Genomic DNA, 16,421 nt, shown 5'->3' with positions numbered 1-16,421 from the left:
TGAAAACCCAAAATTCCTATCTCACAAAATTAGCATATTTCATCCGACCAATAAAAGAAAAGCGTTTTTAATACAAACAAACGTCAACCTTCAAATAATCATGTACAGTTATGCACTCAATACTTGGTCGGGAATCCTTTTGCAGAAATGACTGCTTCAATGCGGCGTGGCATGGAGGCAATCAGCCTGTGGCACTGCTGAGGTCTTATGGAGGCCCAGGATGCTTCGATAGCGGCCTTTAGCTCATCCAGAGTGTTGGGTCTTGAGTCTCTCAACGTTCTCTTCACAATATCCCACAGATTCTCTATGGGGTTCAGGTCAGGAGAGTTGGCAGGCCAAATGAGCACAGTGATACCATGGTCAGTAAACCATTTACCAGTGGTTTTGACACTGTGAGCAGGTGCCAGGTCGTGCTGAAAAATAAAATCTTCATCTCCATAAAGCTTTTCAGCAGATGGAAGCATGAAGTGCTCCAAAATCTCCTGATAGCTAGCTGCATTGACCCTGCCCTTGATAAAACACAGTGGACCAACACCAGCAGCTGACACGGCACCCCAGACCATCACTGACTGTGGGTACTTGACACTGGACTTCTGGCATTTTGGCATTTCCTTCTCCCCAGTCTTCCTCCAGACTCTGGCACCTTGATTTCCGAATGACATGCAGAATTTGCTTTCATCCGAAAAAAGTACTTTGGACCATTAAGCAACAGTCCAGTGCTGCTTCTCTGTAGCCCAGGTCAGGCGCTTCTGCCGCTGTTTCTGGTTCAAAAGTGGCTTGACCTGGGGAATGCGGCACCTGTAGCCCATTTCCTACACACGCCTGTGCACAGTGGCTCTGGATGTTTCTACTCCAGACTCAGTCCACTGCTTCCCCCAAGGTCCGGTCACCTCTTCTCGTTGTGCAGCATTTTCTGCCACACTTTTAAAGGCCTCAGGAATCTTTTGCAGGTGTTTAGAGTTAACTCGTTGATTCAGATGATTAGGTTCATAGCTCGTTTAGAGACCCTTTTAATGATATGCTAATTTTGTGAGATAGGAATTTTGGGTTTTCATGAGCTGTATGCCAAAATCATCCGTATTAAGACAATAAAAAACCTGAAATATTTCAGTTAGTGTGCAATGAATCTAAAATATATGAATGTTAAATTTTCATCATGACATTATGGAAAATAATTAACTTTATCACAATATGCTAATATTTTGAGAAGGACCTGTAGATGTGTCTTAGTTATTTTATTTTATAGAAAATGCAAAAGTTTTTTTCTTTAGTTTTAATTGTTAGTTTATGTTACTTCAATGTCAGCATTGTTAAAATGTATGTTTAATATTTACATGTCAAAATATGTTAGAAAACGCAGGCTGTAGTTGGGTGTTCTAACAGAAAAACTTCATAGAAATGTCTTGATTAATAATCTCAGCCTGCTAAGGTAAACACTTGTCAGAAACAGTAGAAGGCGATATCATAGAGAGAATTACATGATATGTAGATGTTTTTTACACCACGCCCAAACATCTCCTCTGCACCATTTCTAGACCGATGTTTCCCTGTTCAAGATGCCGTGGAAATCACCCCCTTCACGTGCACAGGGGAGAATTTATCGGCTAATCAACAAACACTGCCAATGTGTAATCCAGGTCACCACTGGAGACCACACTGGCTGCCATGGTACAGCCAGGGGTGTATCGTATTGCAAACTCCTTGCCTCTTTGCCAAGGTGAGCAGCTGATAATGAGAGAGCATGAACACAAAACAACACCACCAACAACAAAAATCATCCCATCCCCCGTAAACAAGGCTTTTCCCTCAGGTTCCCACAACCGCTGAGTCATACAGGATGGGGAAGCGCATCACGTCTGAGCTCATCAACCTCTTTTTGTCTTTCCTCCGAGTTCTGAACGATTACTGCAGGCTCGTGTTTGCATGTTGCACCGGTGTTTGTTTGTTTGCATGCAGAGTGCGCAGCTCTCTTGCGAGGGACTGTGTTGAGCAGTCTACCCACCAGGCCCAGAACCACTGGGGCCTATCAGAGGCTGTAAATACTTTATGAGATATGATAGTGCAGCACAAACACTCCTCAACCACAGACCATTAACTGTTTTCAGTAGATATGTGCCCTTTGGTAAAGTAAGAAATAATGAAATAAACAAACACTCCCTTCCTCCGGTGACAGCACAGCTCCTCTGAGGCCTGCGTGCAGCTCGACTGCTAATGAGAGCCGGTGTACGGTTCCTCTCCTTCAGGAAAATTAAATAAAAAAACTCATCGGCCAATAAAGTAAGATTAGCAGCCAACTAACTGCGCAAAAAGACAATGCTAGTCTCCTTTTTTTCCTGCTAGTCTTGATCAATTTGCCTAAATTCCTATGTTCTTTCACAACTGTCTTTGCTGAACTTGTCTAGAAAAAGATAGAAATTTCATATGTCAGCACTTCACAACTCTATGTAGCAGTTGCAGGAAAGGCAAAAAAGGGAGAGGCCACCAGCAAGAGGCAGGATGTTGTAATTCAACTGTGGTTTCATCATTCGGTCTAACACAAAGTGTCAAGAGCTGCTCTCTTGTTCATAATAACCTGTCATTGTGTTGTTCCCAGTTTATTTTTACTGCATAAACAATAGTGGTTTTTGTTCCACATGGCGCTCCTGGGTTAATGTGATGTCACTCGTGGTGACAAAAGCAGTTTCTTGCGTGTTTCTTCTGTTTCTTCCCCTCTACCTGAAGATGCAGATGGTTGCTCGCCTTGTGTCGAGCCTTGTTCTCAGCTCGAAAGCCATTCATCCTCTTTAGAGCCTAGTTCATCGCCCTCACTTTATCTGGCAATTAACGAACAGTAATTACAATCAGAAAAGATCTGCGTTAAACTGGAAACTGGAGCCGACAATGAGGAAAAGCTTCCAGCTGCATGCACAGAAAAAGGCAAGCGTTAGGAGTCATTATTAAGTATGCAGCTCGAAGGTTGGTGCTTAAGTGGTGTCTTCTGGAGGTGGCCTCTCAGGCCACGGCCTCTGGCTCTCTAAGTGTACACCACACTCAGATAATCCATTCCTCTTCTGCTATTAGTCCCTTTACGAGCTCAAAGGACGAGTGGCACATCAATCACCAGTCTCTAAAGACAAAGTGGTTTGATCAAGCTTTATATTTACATTTGATCTCCACTCACTCAATTTCTTTTATTCTTCTTTTAACTTTTTTTGTTCCTCCACAGCGAGGACTGTAATCCTTTTTGTCCAGGACTGAAAGTCAACCTTCACTCGGGGACGACGTATGTTGCAGAATCTCATTTGGTTGGATGACTCTATCCTCCGTGGAGACGCGATTGGAATGCAAAGCACTGGGTCCATTCAACTCCCAGCACAAAACAGCCTTTCTTCCTCCCTCCATCTCCCTGACCTTGCCACAACACTCCACAATCGCCTCAATTACAGTAGATTGGAAGAGGAGACCGATAGCTTGACTTCCGCTCTGCTGCATGTAAAGCAAGCATTATATCGCCCATATTCTTGTACACAACCCAAATCCGCCCCCCAAAGCTCCCCTGCGAATAATAACAGCAAGTTTTCATGTGGCTGGACTGAACAATACCTTAGGAGGAAGTTATGTTTTACTTCAGGGCTGCAGGATGACTTGATGGGAGCAGAAATGACACGATACAAGCGGCCATAGATCTGACAGCGAATTAAAATGAATTGGACAACAAACAGCAAACAAAGCCTCAGGATGGATTGATGGATTGAAGGACTGATGATTTATGAGGACAGAGACTACAACATGTCATGTCAACTACCAATCCTGTCCTCATATTCCAGTAACAAAATGCCACATTCATTTAGTTCAACGGTGAAGCTTATGTCCACTCATCAGGATGAATGTCAGGTCATGTTGGGTTCTTACTCATTTATACGACCTCGATGATTTTTATAAACAAGAGTTGGTGCACTTATTTTTTATTTATTGTTGATTTTCCCTTATCTACACAGGGTTAAAATTATACAAACAGGCTCAAACATGTACACTATATTGCCAAAGGTATTGGTTCCCACCACCAAATCAATAACTTTTGGTGTTCCAGTCACTTCTATGGCTGCAGGTGAATCAAGTTTGGTGTGGAGAAACTTGACTGGACTGACCCCAACCTTCTTCAACACCTTCGGGGTGAGTTTGAGCAGAGGCTGCAATTCTGGCTTTCTCTTCTACCTATAAACACACTTCTAAACCTTGTGGAAGATGTTTACAGGATAGTTCAAGTTGCTATTCCTGGCAACAGTGGCCCATCAACACATTGGACCTTATAGATTGAGAATAGGATGTGATCAAAGTTGATGTACAGTAAAAGTAGACAGAAAAATACTTTTGGCAATATAGTGTATATTAATGTAATGACTAAACCCTCTTTATTATACCAATAGTTATGTATGTTCCTGCAGACCCAAACCGTATGATCTTTACACCTTAAGCTACAGGTCCTTCTCAAATAATTTGCATATTGTGATAAAGTTCATTATTTTCCATAATGTCATGATGAAAATTTAACATTCATATATTTTAGATTCATTGCACACTAACTGAAATATTTCAGGTCTTTTATTGTCTTAATACGGATGATTTTGGCATACAGCTCATGAAAACCCAAAATTCCTATCTCACAAAATTAGCATATCATTAAAAGGGTCTCTAAACGAGCTATGAACCTAATCATCTGAATCAACGAGTTAACTCTAAACACCTGCAAAAGATTCCTGAGGCCTTTAAAACTCCCAGCCTGGTTCATCACTCAAAACCCCAATCATGGGTAAGACTGCCGACCTGACTGCTGTCCAGAAGGCCACTATTGACACCCTCAAGCAAGAGGGTAAGACACAGAAAGACATTTCTGAACGAATAGGCTGTTCCCAGAGTGCTGTATCAAGGCACCTCAGTGGGAAGTCTTAGGGAAGGAAAAAGTATGGCAGAAAACGCTGCACAACGAGAAGAGGTGACCGGACCCTGAGGAAGATTGTGGAGAAGGGCCGATTCCAGACCTTGGGGGACCTGCGGAAGCAGTGGACTGAGTCTGGAGTAGAAACATCCAGAGCCACCGTGCACAGGCGTGTGCAGGAAATGGGCTACAGGTGCCGCATTCCCCAGACCTGGGCTACAGAGAAGCAGCACTGGACTGTTGCTCAGTGGTCCAAAGTACTTTTTTCGGATGAAAGCAAATTCTGCATGTCATTCGGAAATCAAGGTGCCAGAGTCTGGAGGAAGACTGGGGAGAAGGAAATGCCAAAATGCCAGAAGTTCAGTGTCAAGTACCCACAGTCAGTGATGGTCTGGGGTGCCGTGTCAGCTGCTGGTGTTGGTCCACTGTGTTTTATCAAGGGCAGGGTCAATGCAGCTAGCTATCAGGAGATTTTGGAGCACTTCATGCTTCCATCTGCTGAAAAGCTTTATGGAGATGAAGATTTCATTTTTCAGCACGACCTGGCACCTGCTCACAGTGCCAAAACCACTGGTAAATGGTTTACTGACCATGGTATCACTGTGCTCAATTGGCCTGCCAACTCTCCTGACCTGAACCCCATAGAGAATCTGTGGGATATTGTGAAGAGAACGTTGAGAGACTCAAGACCCAACACTCTGGATGAGCTAAAGGCCGCTATCGAAGCATCCTGGGCCTCCATAAGACCTCAGCAGTGCCACAGGCTGATTGCCTCCATGCCACGCCGCATTGAAGCAGTCATTTCTGCAAAAGGATTCCCGACCAAGTATTGAGTGCATAACTGTACATGATTATTTGAAGGTTGACGTTTTTTGTATTAAAAACACTTTTCTTTTATTGGTCGGATGAAATATGCTAATTTTGTGAGATAGGAATTTTGGGTTTTCATGAGCTGTATGCCACAATCATCCGTATTAAGACAATAAAGGACCTGAAATATTTCAGTTAATGTGCAATGAATCTAAAATATATGAATGTTAAATTTTCATCATGACATTATAGAAAATAATGAACTTTATCACAATATGCTAATTTTTTGAGAAGGACCTGTATCTTCAACAATAACGCCAAGAAATGTTGTTCGTGATTCTTTGCGATGCCATCAATAATCTTTGAACATTTTTTCAAAATACAACCTTTTTACCAATGTAAATGATAGCTTATTTTATCTAAATCATTAAACACAGGCACTCAGAACAAGATTAGCATCCTTCAAAGGTGAATCAAAATGTGAATGGGAGAAGGCAGGGTTGCATCATCTGCAAACATATTAGAAACATTTGAGAAATCATTTATGTTAAACAGAAATAACAATGGCCCAAGAATGTTGCCTTGAGGAACTCCACAAAGTTTCTTAGCTCTGTTAGAATTGCATCCCTTAAAGCTAACAAACTGCTGCCTATTGCAACAAAAGCTATTTAACCATTTGTACATAACACAATGACATCCATACTTATAAATGTTGTCCATTAACATATGATGATTCACAGTATCAAATATTTCTGAAAGATCAATTAAAATACTACAAAAGAATCCATTACTTTCAAGTGCAGAGATAACTTTGTCAACCAGATGAAGCAGAGCCATATATGTGGAGTGAGTCTTTCCAAAACCATTCTGGTGTTTGTAAATCATTGAATGTCTAGGTGGCTTTGGGGATGTTTTTAGTGTATATAAATATCTCCACAAAGTCCATCAAAGTCAGATAGCAAGCTGTAGAGAAAGCAAACACTTTTTTAAGGCACGAACAAGTTTCTTATTATTCAGAATAGATATTTGATTACTCTTGTTGGCAGAATTGGTCAAGTTCATTTGAATCAGTTGGTTGGTTTCTCGGCTTTAAAGCATGATCCACAAATCTTTGGTAGGGTTCATATTTGGGGCAATTTCTACAGTCTTATTAGCCTGTTTATCCATTCAAGAACCAGTTTAGATGTGTGTTTGGGATCATTGTCCTGTTGGGAAACACAGCAGGGTCCATGTTCCAACAATCTTAGCTGTTTGAGGAGAAATAGAAACATCTGGAGATGGTCCTCCTCCTTCGCCCTCACTAACACTTAGTAATACACCATTACCACTGATGGCGCAACAGCTTCTGGGTATGAGTAGAGCCCTTTGATGCGGAAAACGTGGACCGAATCGCGGAATGTAACAAACAAAATGGAATCCGCCACAAAACACAGATCCTCACAGAATTTGCTGATTTCGACAAGTAGGGACAAATGTATAGTAGGTTCTGAAGTATTTTGGCCACTGAAGTCCCCTGTACCTGACCTTACTTGGTCATTTGGGGGTCGGCCCGGCTGTCCTCTCCATATTTGGCGAATTAGAGAAAATTGAAAAAGTTTTGTCTGTATTTGGTAAAGCACTCCAAACAAGATAGGGTGTGGCCTGCTAAAACATGAAGGCTAAACAGAAAAAGACTGAATCGTTTCCCTAGATTGAGAAGTCTGTGACAGATGGAAGAAATAAAAACAGACTTGGGTCCTGATCATTATGCAAGTGTGCACAAGGTTTTACTGTTTCCTCATGGGAGACATTTTAGTGTTCACAGAAAGCCCTGGTGGTTTCTGGGTTGTTCCTAGACATGCTTACCATTACCTCTCCTTTGATGCTGTTCCATCACAATGATCCCAAGTAAACATCAAAACTTATTTTGTAATTGATGAAGCACGCAAATATTAAGTTTGTGGAAAGTCCTAAACCTCGACACTGTTAGAAATTTCTGGACGTGCTTGAAGACCAGAAAAGTGGTCAAATATTCAGAGAATAATTATACCAAAAGCTTGATGGCAACACAACATGTGTGGTTGAGGTGCACATCTCTAAGGGGCATTGAACCAAATATTACCTGGAGTGTATGTATATATTTGAGCCTGTATTTTACATTTTTAACCTCTGTGGATTAGAGAAAATCCACAATAAATGCAAACTTGTAAAATCTTTGAAACTACATGTTCTATAATCACCACAACCAGGAGGAATAATGGTAAAACTAAACAATTGTAGGTTAATAAAGCTGATTATTAGGACATTCAAGGCCATTATGACTTTATGGAAATGTCTGACCAGGGCTGCTTGTATGTTTAGGTTTCTTTGGCAAGTACCTCTTTTGAAACACTTTATAATATAGCAATATTTTTCTTTTATGTGTAGTAAAGGCCGAGGATGTTACAGAGATACCCATTATCACCTTACTGTACAAAATGACAACAGATAAAAAAGCTAATGGAACAGCAGGGTGAATCATTTCTTTCTGCTTAATGCTCAAAACATAACAAAACAAGTTACTTTAGATTTTGTTTCTACATCTACACTTCATAAAAAACAAAGGAGAGCCTTGTGTTTGTAGCTATTCATCTTTATAGAAGATAGATCCAGCTGGTTGGTAGGTTTTTGTTGCTGAGCCAAAACAACCAGGGAAAGGGGGGTTATCATTTTGATGTTTTCGCACAGCCCAATCCAGTCTTCCAACTTGTTTCTTTTAGCTGAAGAAGAGTAGATTACAGGAAAAAACTAAACTAAACAGAATTAGGCTGCCTTAAAAGTGGAAAAAGCATTAAAAAAAACAACCAGAGTGGTGACCTCCTTGGCTGACACGCCTCATTAACAAGTCAAGTATTTGTGGCTTAAATTAAAACAGTCTTAATCACTTCTGATGGTGTACTCTTTGTTACAAAAACAACGCTAACTTGCACATTCTTAAGATCTACATACACTATATTGCTAAAAGTGCAACTTTAACTATCCTGTAAACATCATCTTTAAGGTTTAGGAGTGTGTTCATAGTAGGCTGACAAAACCAGAATTGCAGCATCTGCTCTAATTCATCCCAAAGATATTGAAAAAGGTTGAGGTCAGTCCTCATTGCAGGCCAGTCAAGTTTCTCCACACCAAACTTTATTCACCTGCAGCCATGGAAGTGACTGGAACACCAGACTCCATTGATTTGGTGGTGGGACCCAATACTTTTGGCAATATAACATACAGAGGTTGGACAATGAAACTGAAACACCTGTCATTTTAGTGTGGGAGGTTTCATGGCTAAATTGGACCAGCCTGGTAGCTTTGTGATGTATCAAGAGCCACGGTATCCAGGGTAATGTCAGCATACCACCAAGAAGGACAAACCACATCCAACAGGATTAACTGTGGACGCAAGAGGAAGCTGTCTGAAAGGGATGTTCGGGTGCTAACCCAGATTGTATCCAAAAAACATAAAACCACGGCTGCCCAAATCACGGCAGAATTAAATGTGCACCTCAACTCTCCTGTTTCCACCAGAACTGTCCGTCGGGAGCTCCACAGGGTCAATATACACGGCCGGGCTACTATAGCCAAACCTTTGGTCACTCACGCCAATGCCAAACATCGGTTTCAATGGTGCAAGGAGGGCAAATCTTGGGCTGTGGACAATGTGAAACATGTACTGTTCTCTGATGAGTCCACCTTTACTGTTTTCCCCTCATCCACATGCTGCTGCTTCTTCTTCTTCTTCTACTACTGGCGGTTCACAACAAATTCAGAGGTGCATACTGCCACCTACTGTACATCATTGTATAACTCCACCCACTATATTCAATGTTTTAGTTTTGTATTTCATAAAAATAAGATCAATGCTTTATTTATAATACTCTTGATTTCTCCCCTATCTCCGCTCTGTTCCTAATATTCTTTTTAGACTGAATTATCTACCATTCTGGCACTACGTTTACTGGCGGTGAGGAGTGTAACAGCGCATGCGCAACGTGAATCGACTAACTCTGTGCTCCACTAACCAACCTGAGATCACGTGACGCCAAGTCGCTGATGTAAATTCGTATTCTCAAAGAAAAGAAATCGTATTCACAAACTGTTATAGCATATTGTATTCATAAAGAATAAACCACAAGTGTAAACTTGAACTTTGTGTTTGTAATTTCTTGAAGATGTAACATTTTATTTTGTATTCTTATAGAGAAAATATACAATACCTCTTTTGGATTTTACTTATGCACAACTATTGACTAATATGCACACATTTCCGTCTTTACACACATTGTTTTTGACAGCGTTCTTACCCCATACCTATGCTCCTTCGATCAAAAGAGCAAACACAAATTTAAGCCTCAAACAAACTAATATTTCCACTGGAGAAAATCTTGAACCATGAGTGAAAGAACTTTCTGGTGGCCACATATGTATATTTCTATCACTCTGCAGTGTTTTGATTTGACAGAAAATCTTAAGTACTACAGCAATAAGAGACACACAGGGTGAAATTAGACCAGAATGCCTTCGTTTTAATGTCATTTGTACACATGGAGATGAAACTCTGTGCCTGAGATTAGTTTAAATCAAAATGGTTCTGAACATTGTCCAATTCTGGAGTGTGTGATATCATTACTCTCTAAGCCGAACATTACAGTATTTTATTTTTTAGATTTCATAAAGAATAAAACTCTGAAGAATTTAAACTGAGATCAAGTAAAAACCAGAAAAGTCCAACATTTTGTGATCAGTTTAAACTCTGAAAGGTATTTCTGGAGTTATGGAGCTCCACAGACAATTGGGTTTTCTCACTCCTTTCTCCACAAATACAATCTGCAGGGAAATTTCCAGTAGGGGTGTAAGGGAACATAAAAATCACAGTTCTCTAGGATCTCGGTACGCTTCAATTACGATAAAAAAATAAAAATGTATGTATTGTTTTGCTTTTTACTTTGGTCAGCAGTAAAATAATGTTTTACAATTTCTGAAATTAATTATATTTTATTATGTTCCAAAACTTAAAGTGGAAAGTATAAAACTGACTGGAGATTTGATTGGATTATTTAAATGAATAAACAGTATAAGCAGGCATAGCCAGTGCCTGGATGGTTTTAGATACGTTTTTGTCCATTTTTGAATTTAGACAACCCAGTGTCCCAGCTGTACCTGAATGCAACATGAGCAGCTGTTGAGGAAATCCCCTCCGACTTGGATTTTATACAATAGGTAGTTTAGGCTGATTAGATGTAGCCAGATTTGGCAAATTTTTTCCAGTACCTGTGATGTTTACATTTAGCTTAAAGTTGTTTCAGGTGAGTAACTAAGTTTAGTGTAGAGCGAGGTACTCTACGTACCTCATCATGGTTAAAACATAGCTGGGAGTCCTCTCTGGTTTGTTCTGGTGTCATTTTTTTAAAGTTGCCCTACAGAACCTTGCAATAAGCACTTAATTTAGCACATTGACATTCTGTATGTGTTCAGGTATTACACTGAACCAACGAAGCTGTACCAGATAGTACGAATACCTGCACCGATACACCCCTACACATGACGTGATTCATTTTTTTATAAGATAGTAAGAAAAAATGCCACTTATCTTTACAGATATGCATTGACCAGACATTGCATATTTTTTATTTATTATGATCTAAAACAGCAACTGTGACTCCCCTAGAAAACCCAGACAGCTTTTGCTCATGAAAGCTGCTTCTTTTCTTGTGCCCCTATGACGGATGGCCATGGGAACACTCAGCAACTATTTTCTGCATGACCCAAAGTACAACACAAAAAAACTGTCTCAGGTGCACCAAAAGAGATGTGGACCCTGGTTATCCAAACCCTGATGAAAAACAAACATGTCCCTTGTAAAAGATTTTCCTTCAGCCGTTTCATTTCTCAAGAGTAAGAAAAAACCTATATGATAAAAACTGCAGACTATAACAACTAATTAACAACTAATAGATTTCTGACACGAAGATTTGCAGAATTGTAAATATGCAAACTGTTCTAAAGTTTAAAGCGAAGCACTTGTAGACAAAACAAGCTGCTGACAGGAAGTATAGCCACAACAATAGAGCTGTCAGCTGAAATAATGGAAAGGATTATAAAACTCAGAAAGCAGTTCAACGGAGTGTGGCAAAAAGATGTTAGTGGTTCCCACTCAGCTGTGTCTAAAGTTCGGAGCTGGCGCAAATAAAACAGAAAAGCATTGTAAAAACGTCAAGTAAGGAAGACGTCAAAACGTCAAGGCAAAACATTTTCTTTTTCACTCCCATCACACTAAAGCAGGTTTGGTGACTTCTGTGTTTTCCAACCACAGTCATCCATTTGTTTCCAGTAATCTTTAAAGGTGGTCCTAATCAACAGTTCTCCCAACTTTCTGATTTTCCACGAGATTTTCCTTGAACTTTGATTTTTCATCTTTTTTCAGTCCTCATCTTCTTAAGGATATCATCCACTGATGGACTTTTTTTTTTACCTTAATTAATGCACAATTGTATAAACAAAAAAACTTTTAAAAAGAGAAACCAAAGAAAAAACTCTATTAATTCTGTTCTGTGTGTATTTGGGTCGATGACATCACAAGAGGTAAAGAAGCAGATCCCCTGGCACTTATAATCACAAGCAACGTTTGAATAATTTTAACATACAGTTGAAACCAGATATTTACATACACTGTAAAAAGAAAACCACCAGACTAAACGTTTCCCGTTTTAGGTCAGTTAGGATTAACAAAATGTATTCCTATTTGGTAAATGTCAGAATAATGACAGAATATTTAGAGATTTATTTTACACTTTCTTCACACCCAGAATTTGCATACATTTCCCAAGTCTTTGATTGAAGTGTCTTTTAAACTTTTTGCCTTCTGTCAAATATTTGTGTTTCCTTCCAAAATCTTCTCTCAATAATGCTGGAATTTTGGTCCATTCATGCTGACAGAACCGGTGTAACTGGGCCAGGTTTGTAAGGCCTCCTTGCTCACACACACCTTTTCAACTCTGCCTACATTATTTTCTATGGAGCTGAGATCAGAGCTTATTGATGTTCTCTCTAAGACTTTGTTGTCCTTCACTGTAGATGGCTGTTTGCTTACCTGGTTGGTAAAAACAGGTAGAGATTATCATGACCTCCTTAACATGTTAATAAAATCTGAAGTTTATTATTTTCTCCTGACCAAATCTGTAAAAACAAATCGATTCATTCTTTTTTTTTTGGCAGGTATGTCTAACAAAGCCCAAACACTAAAATAAAACAACTGAATGAGCATCCTTCAAGATTGCTGGTTCCAGGTATTATATTACTGTTTAGTAAAACAAATCAAAGCTCTATTATCAACCAGGCCGTACCATCTTGTCTGAAGGGAAACATGCAATGGAAGCAACAGAAGAAGAGATTTACCTTTCCCACATACTGCATGTCCGTCCCAGTGTACTCCTCCAACAGAAAGAACTGGTTCCACATCCACCCTCGTTTAGAGCGTCTGAGCGGGACTCCGTTGGCATCCTGTCCCGTCAGGCCCGTCGACCCTCTCCGCCCCCCTGTAGTCCTTCGCAGGGCCCTGAGGCTGTAACCCGGAGAGCTGAGGTGGACCACGGCCCACAGCATCATAAGACCACAAAGTTTCCTTCGATCCATGGCAACACAACAACAAACCTCAATCTTATTCCCCCCGGTGTCCGCCGATTGTTGGTCAGAGTATCAGCTCGGTTGTCATTCTGCAATCAGCTGAGGCAGGAAAGGCCGCTCGGACTCACATTGGTCGGCAATCAGCACCTAAACGAAGATACACAGACAAACATGCCGTGAATGCTGGGTGGAGAAACAGCAATTTGTTCCTGCAGCAGAGTGGTTCCAATGGCATTTAAAGACGCAGGACAGGTGAAACTGAACAAGGATCAAGCCCAAAAGACCAAAACGCAACAGAGTGAGATCTGTGGAAATACTTTGCAACCAGGTTTGAAATCCTAAAAATTCTTCATATTTTAATTTCTAAATAAAAGTCTTTTATTTTCCATATTAGTGAAACCTGATTATTGTATATTTATCAGTTTTAAAAGGATGCTCTGAGTCTAAATGTGGCCAGAGCCCAACAGCAGATTCATTACATTTTTATTCATAGTTTATTTCTTCTCAACATCTCATTTAAGTTTGGCAATCTAGTTTCTCTTTGTTTAGCAGGAAATATTAAATGTTTACGTAATAACACTCAAGGCTAAAGAGTTTGAAATATGAAGAAACAGGAAAACACAAGACAGAAATGAAGTCACATCCACATAAACTCTGATACAGATTCAGGTGCACACACCAACTGTCAGTTAACTGACTGACAGGCCGGCTGCCTAACTGGATAAATATCAGATTAGACGTCTTGCACATGCGTGTATTGGACTTACATCTTGTACAGCATGGTGAGAGCTGGATTAAACCCTTGAATCGACACCTTATGAAGTCTACGGCTGAGATTACAGCATCGTGTCTTTATACTCTGACAAGTTTTGTTAATACAAATTACAAGTAGATGTTTGTGACCAGAGTCAGTTTTCAGCTTGACTGGCTGGTAGAACCAGACCTAAAATATGTAGTTTTTCCTAATATTAGTTTTTTTTTCACCCCCGTTCTTGTTTGCAACAAAGTACAGCCACTAATTTTTATTATGGGATCCATCTGAGTGAGGAGGACTTATAATGAGCTATTTGTTGTACCTATATAATGTTAACTATAAGTATAACTAAATCAGGAGCTGGAAGGAGCTACTAAAAGAACACTGTTAAGCTGTGTGTCATTTTGTGAACTCACAAAATCACACTCCATTTTGTATCTGCTGTCCCATTTCCTCCCGACCACCTCAATCAAAAAATATTTAGATCTCACATATTAAATTTTACGATATAATATTTCTGTGATTATAGATCTGATTACAGCTTATAAAAATGTTCAGGCTAATCTTTTTAATTTTTACCAATGTAGTTTCTGACTGCAAGTAAAATTAATGTTTTGGAGCAGCCCAGCTAGAATGCTGACTTCAGTCTGGAATAACCAATCTGAGGAGGGAGCTAAAGATTAGGGTGATGGCAAGGAGGGTGTTCCAACCTCAAAGACCTGGAGCTCTCAACCAAAGATAAATTATCGACCTATCAGTGGAAATAAGCAAAATGCTGCTCAGCATTTATGGGACGGGTTTCCTTGCTGTGATTCCCATTAAAATGTTTCTATCGATTATTGGAAAGGGCATAAATACGCATGTTAAAATATAGAGAGACATGTTTTAAAATGGACTCTCCTACAATGTTTTCTTATCTTTTAGGAGATGCCTGCCATTTTTCCTCTCGGAAACAAACAAACACTTGATTGAATGAAAATAATGTTGAATCCAGGGGTTAGGATATTTTTGGGCTCAACTGTAAACAACATAAAAAGCTGGTTACTTCTAAACTATTTACACAGAAGCTGAAACTCAAACTGTAAAATGAAAGGCATCTATTATCTTTCATTGGTAATAACCATCATTTCTTTTTATTGAAGGCTGTGAGAAAGTTATTGACGCAGTTTATGCTTGTGTGGATACAGTAAAATCCGATTTGTGTCTGAAAATTTATGAACATTGTTTATAAAGATAGATTATGTTAATTAAGACACATTTTCAGCCAAAAATAGAAAAAACATGAAACCGATCACCTCAGACTGAGTGCATGATGGAGTCTCCTGCTGGTACCTATTTAAATGTGAATGACTGAAAATACTAAACACAGAGCAGCAATCCAGTAGTGTTTGAAATGCAAAACCACCTGGCTGTCAACAAATTAGTCTCTTATACAGTGAACAAATATACAGGGTGAGGAACTGAAAAACAGCAAAGGACTTTCTATAGAGGCCTTTCTGCTGCTCCTGTTACTCCTCAGTATCAGTAACATGCTGGCTGAGACTTCTCTTTGTTGTCCCCGGTGCCATTTCAACAGGATTTGATGCACATTGCTGCAGTTTAATTAAAATACCGACTTAAACAAAACATGTTTGTCCTGTTATAGTTTGAGATTTAAGTGGTTTGAAAGAAGGTTTGTTGGAGAATTGCAACACAAAGGAATCCTGATTGAAAAAAAATAAATCTGAAATTAAAACCATAATCGGTGCATCCCTGTTTTTAACAAATCTCCTTCAGCAGAACCGCTACAGAGAACATGCAGAACTGGATGTCTTTGCTGTGGGATTACTGTAGAGATAAAGGAATGACCGTTTGAGGCCAGTTGTCAGCAAGAAAAAGAAGGACATGGAACAAGATGGATAACAGGATGGAGCATGGAGAGGAAGGCGGGCGGGGGTGAAGAAGAGAAAGGCGGCCATGTATTATGCTTTTGTTCTCATTATGCCTCGACGGCTGGGCGATATCCAGGCCGCCAGCGTTCCTCAGCTGTGGTTTGGGAGGAGGGTTATCTGTTGGTCCGTTGGGGAGCGTTTGCAACATTCTCCCGTATCACGCGGGTTCAGTCTGGTTGGCTTCCCTCGCACGGCATGTTGAGCAACGTAGAAAGGACGTCTCTGGACAAGAATTAAGTGCCCTGACCTGCATGCAGGAGCGGAGCCAGACATACTGAATGGAGGGGGAGGGCGGTGGGCAAATGGAGCGGGAAGCGAGAAGGAAGGTCCTGGCTGAGGGGAGAAGAAGCAGTGCTGCTTGTCAGAACTCCACAGTTTCATC

The 16,421-nt window shown here is 40.2% G+C and overlaps 1 protein-coding gene across 5 annotated transcripts in view; it reads right to left on the bottom strand.

Moving 5' to 3' along the window:
• Positions 1-16,421, bottom strand: part of LOC124857758 (cadherin-6-like) — a 172,093-nt gene that overhangs the window by 48,826 nt on the left and 106,846 nt on the right. For all 5 annotated transcript variants that reach the window (XM_047349180.1, XM_047349177.1, XM_047349181.1 and 2 more), the window contains one exon: positions 13,127-13,501. In XM_047349180.1, coding sequence (XP_047205136.1) covers positions 13,127-13,363 — 237 coding nt within the window. In that variant the 5' untranslated portion in view covers positions 13,364-13,501. The remainder of the gene's footprint in view (positions 1-13,126; positions 13,502-16,421) is intronic.

This window comes from Girardinichthys multiradiatus, chromosome 21, assembly GCF_021462225.1.
Source record: "Girardinichthys multiradiatus isolate DD_20200921_A chromosome 21, DD_fGirMul_XY1, whole genome shotgun sequence".
In the NCBI taxonomy this organism is placed as follows: Eukaryota; Metazoa; Chordata; class Actinopteri; order Cyprinodontiformes; family Goodeidae; genus Girardinichthys; species Girardinichthys multiradiatus.
Note: the sequence above shows the minus strand (reverse complement) of the source record. Positions and strands in the feature narration are given on the sequence as shown.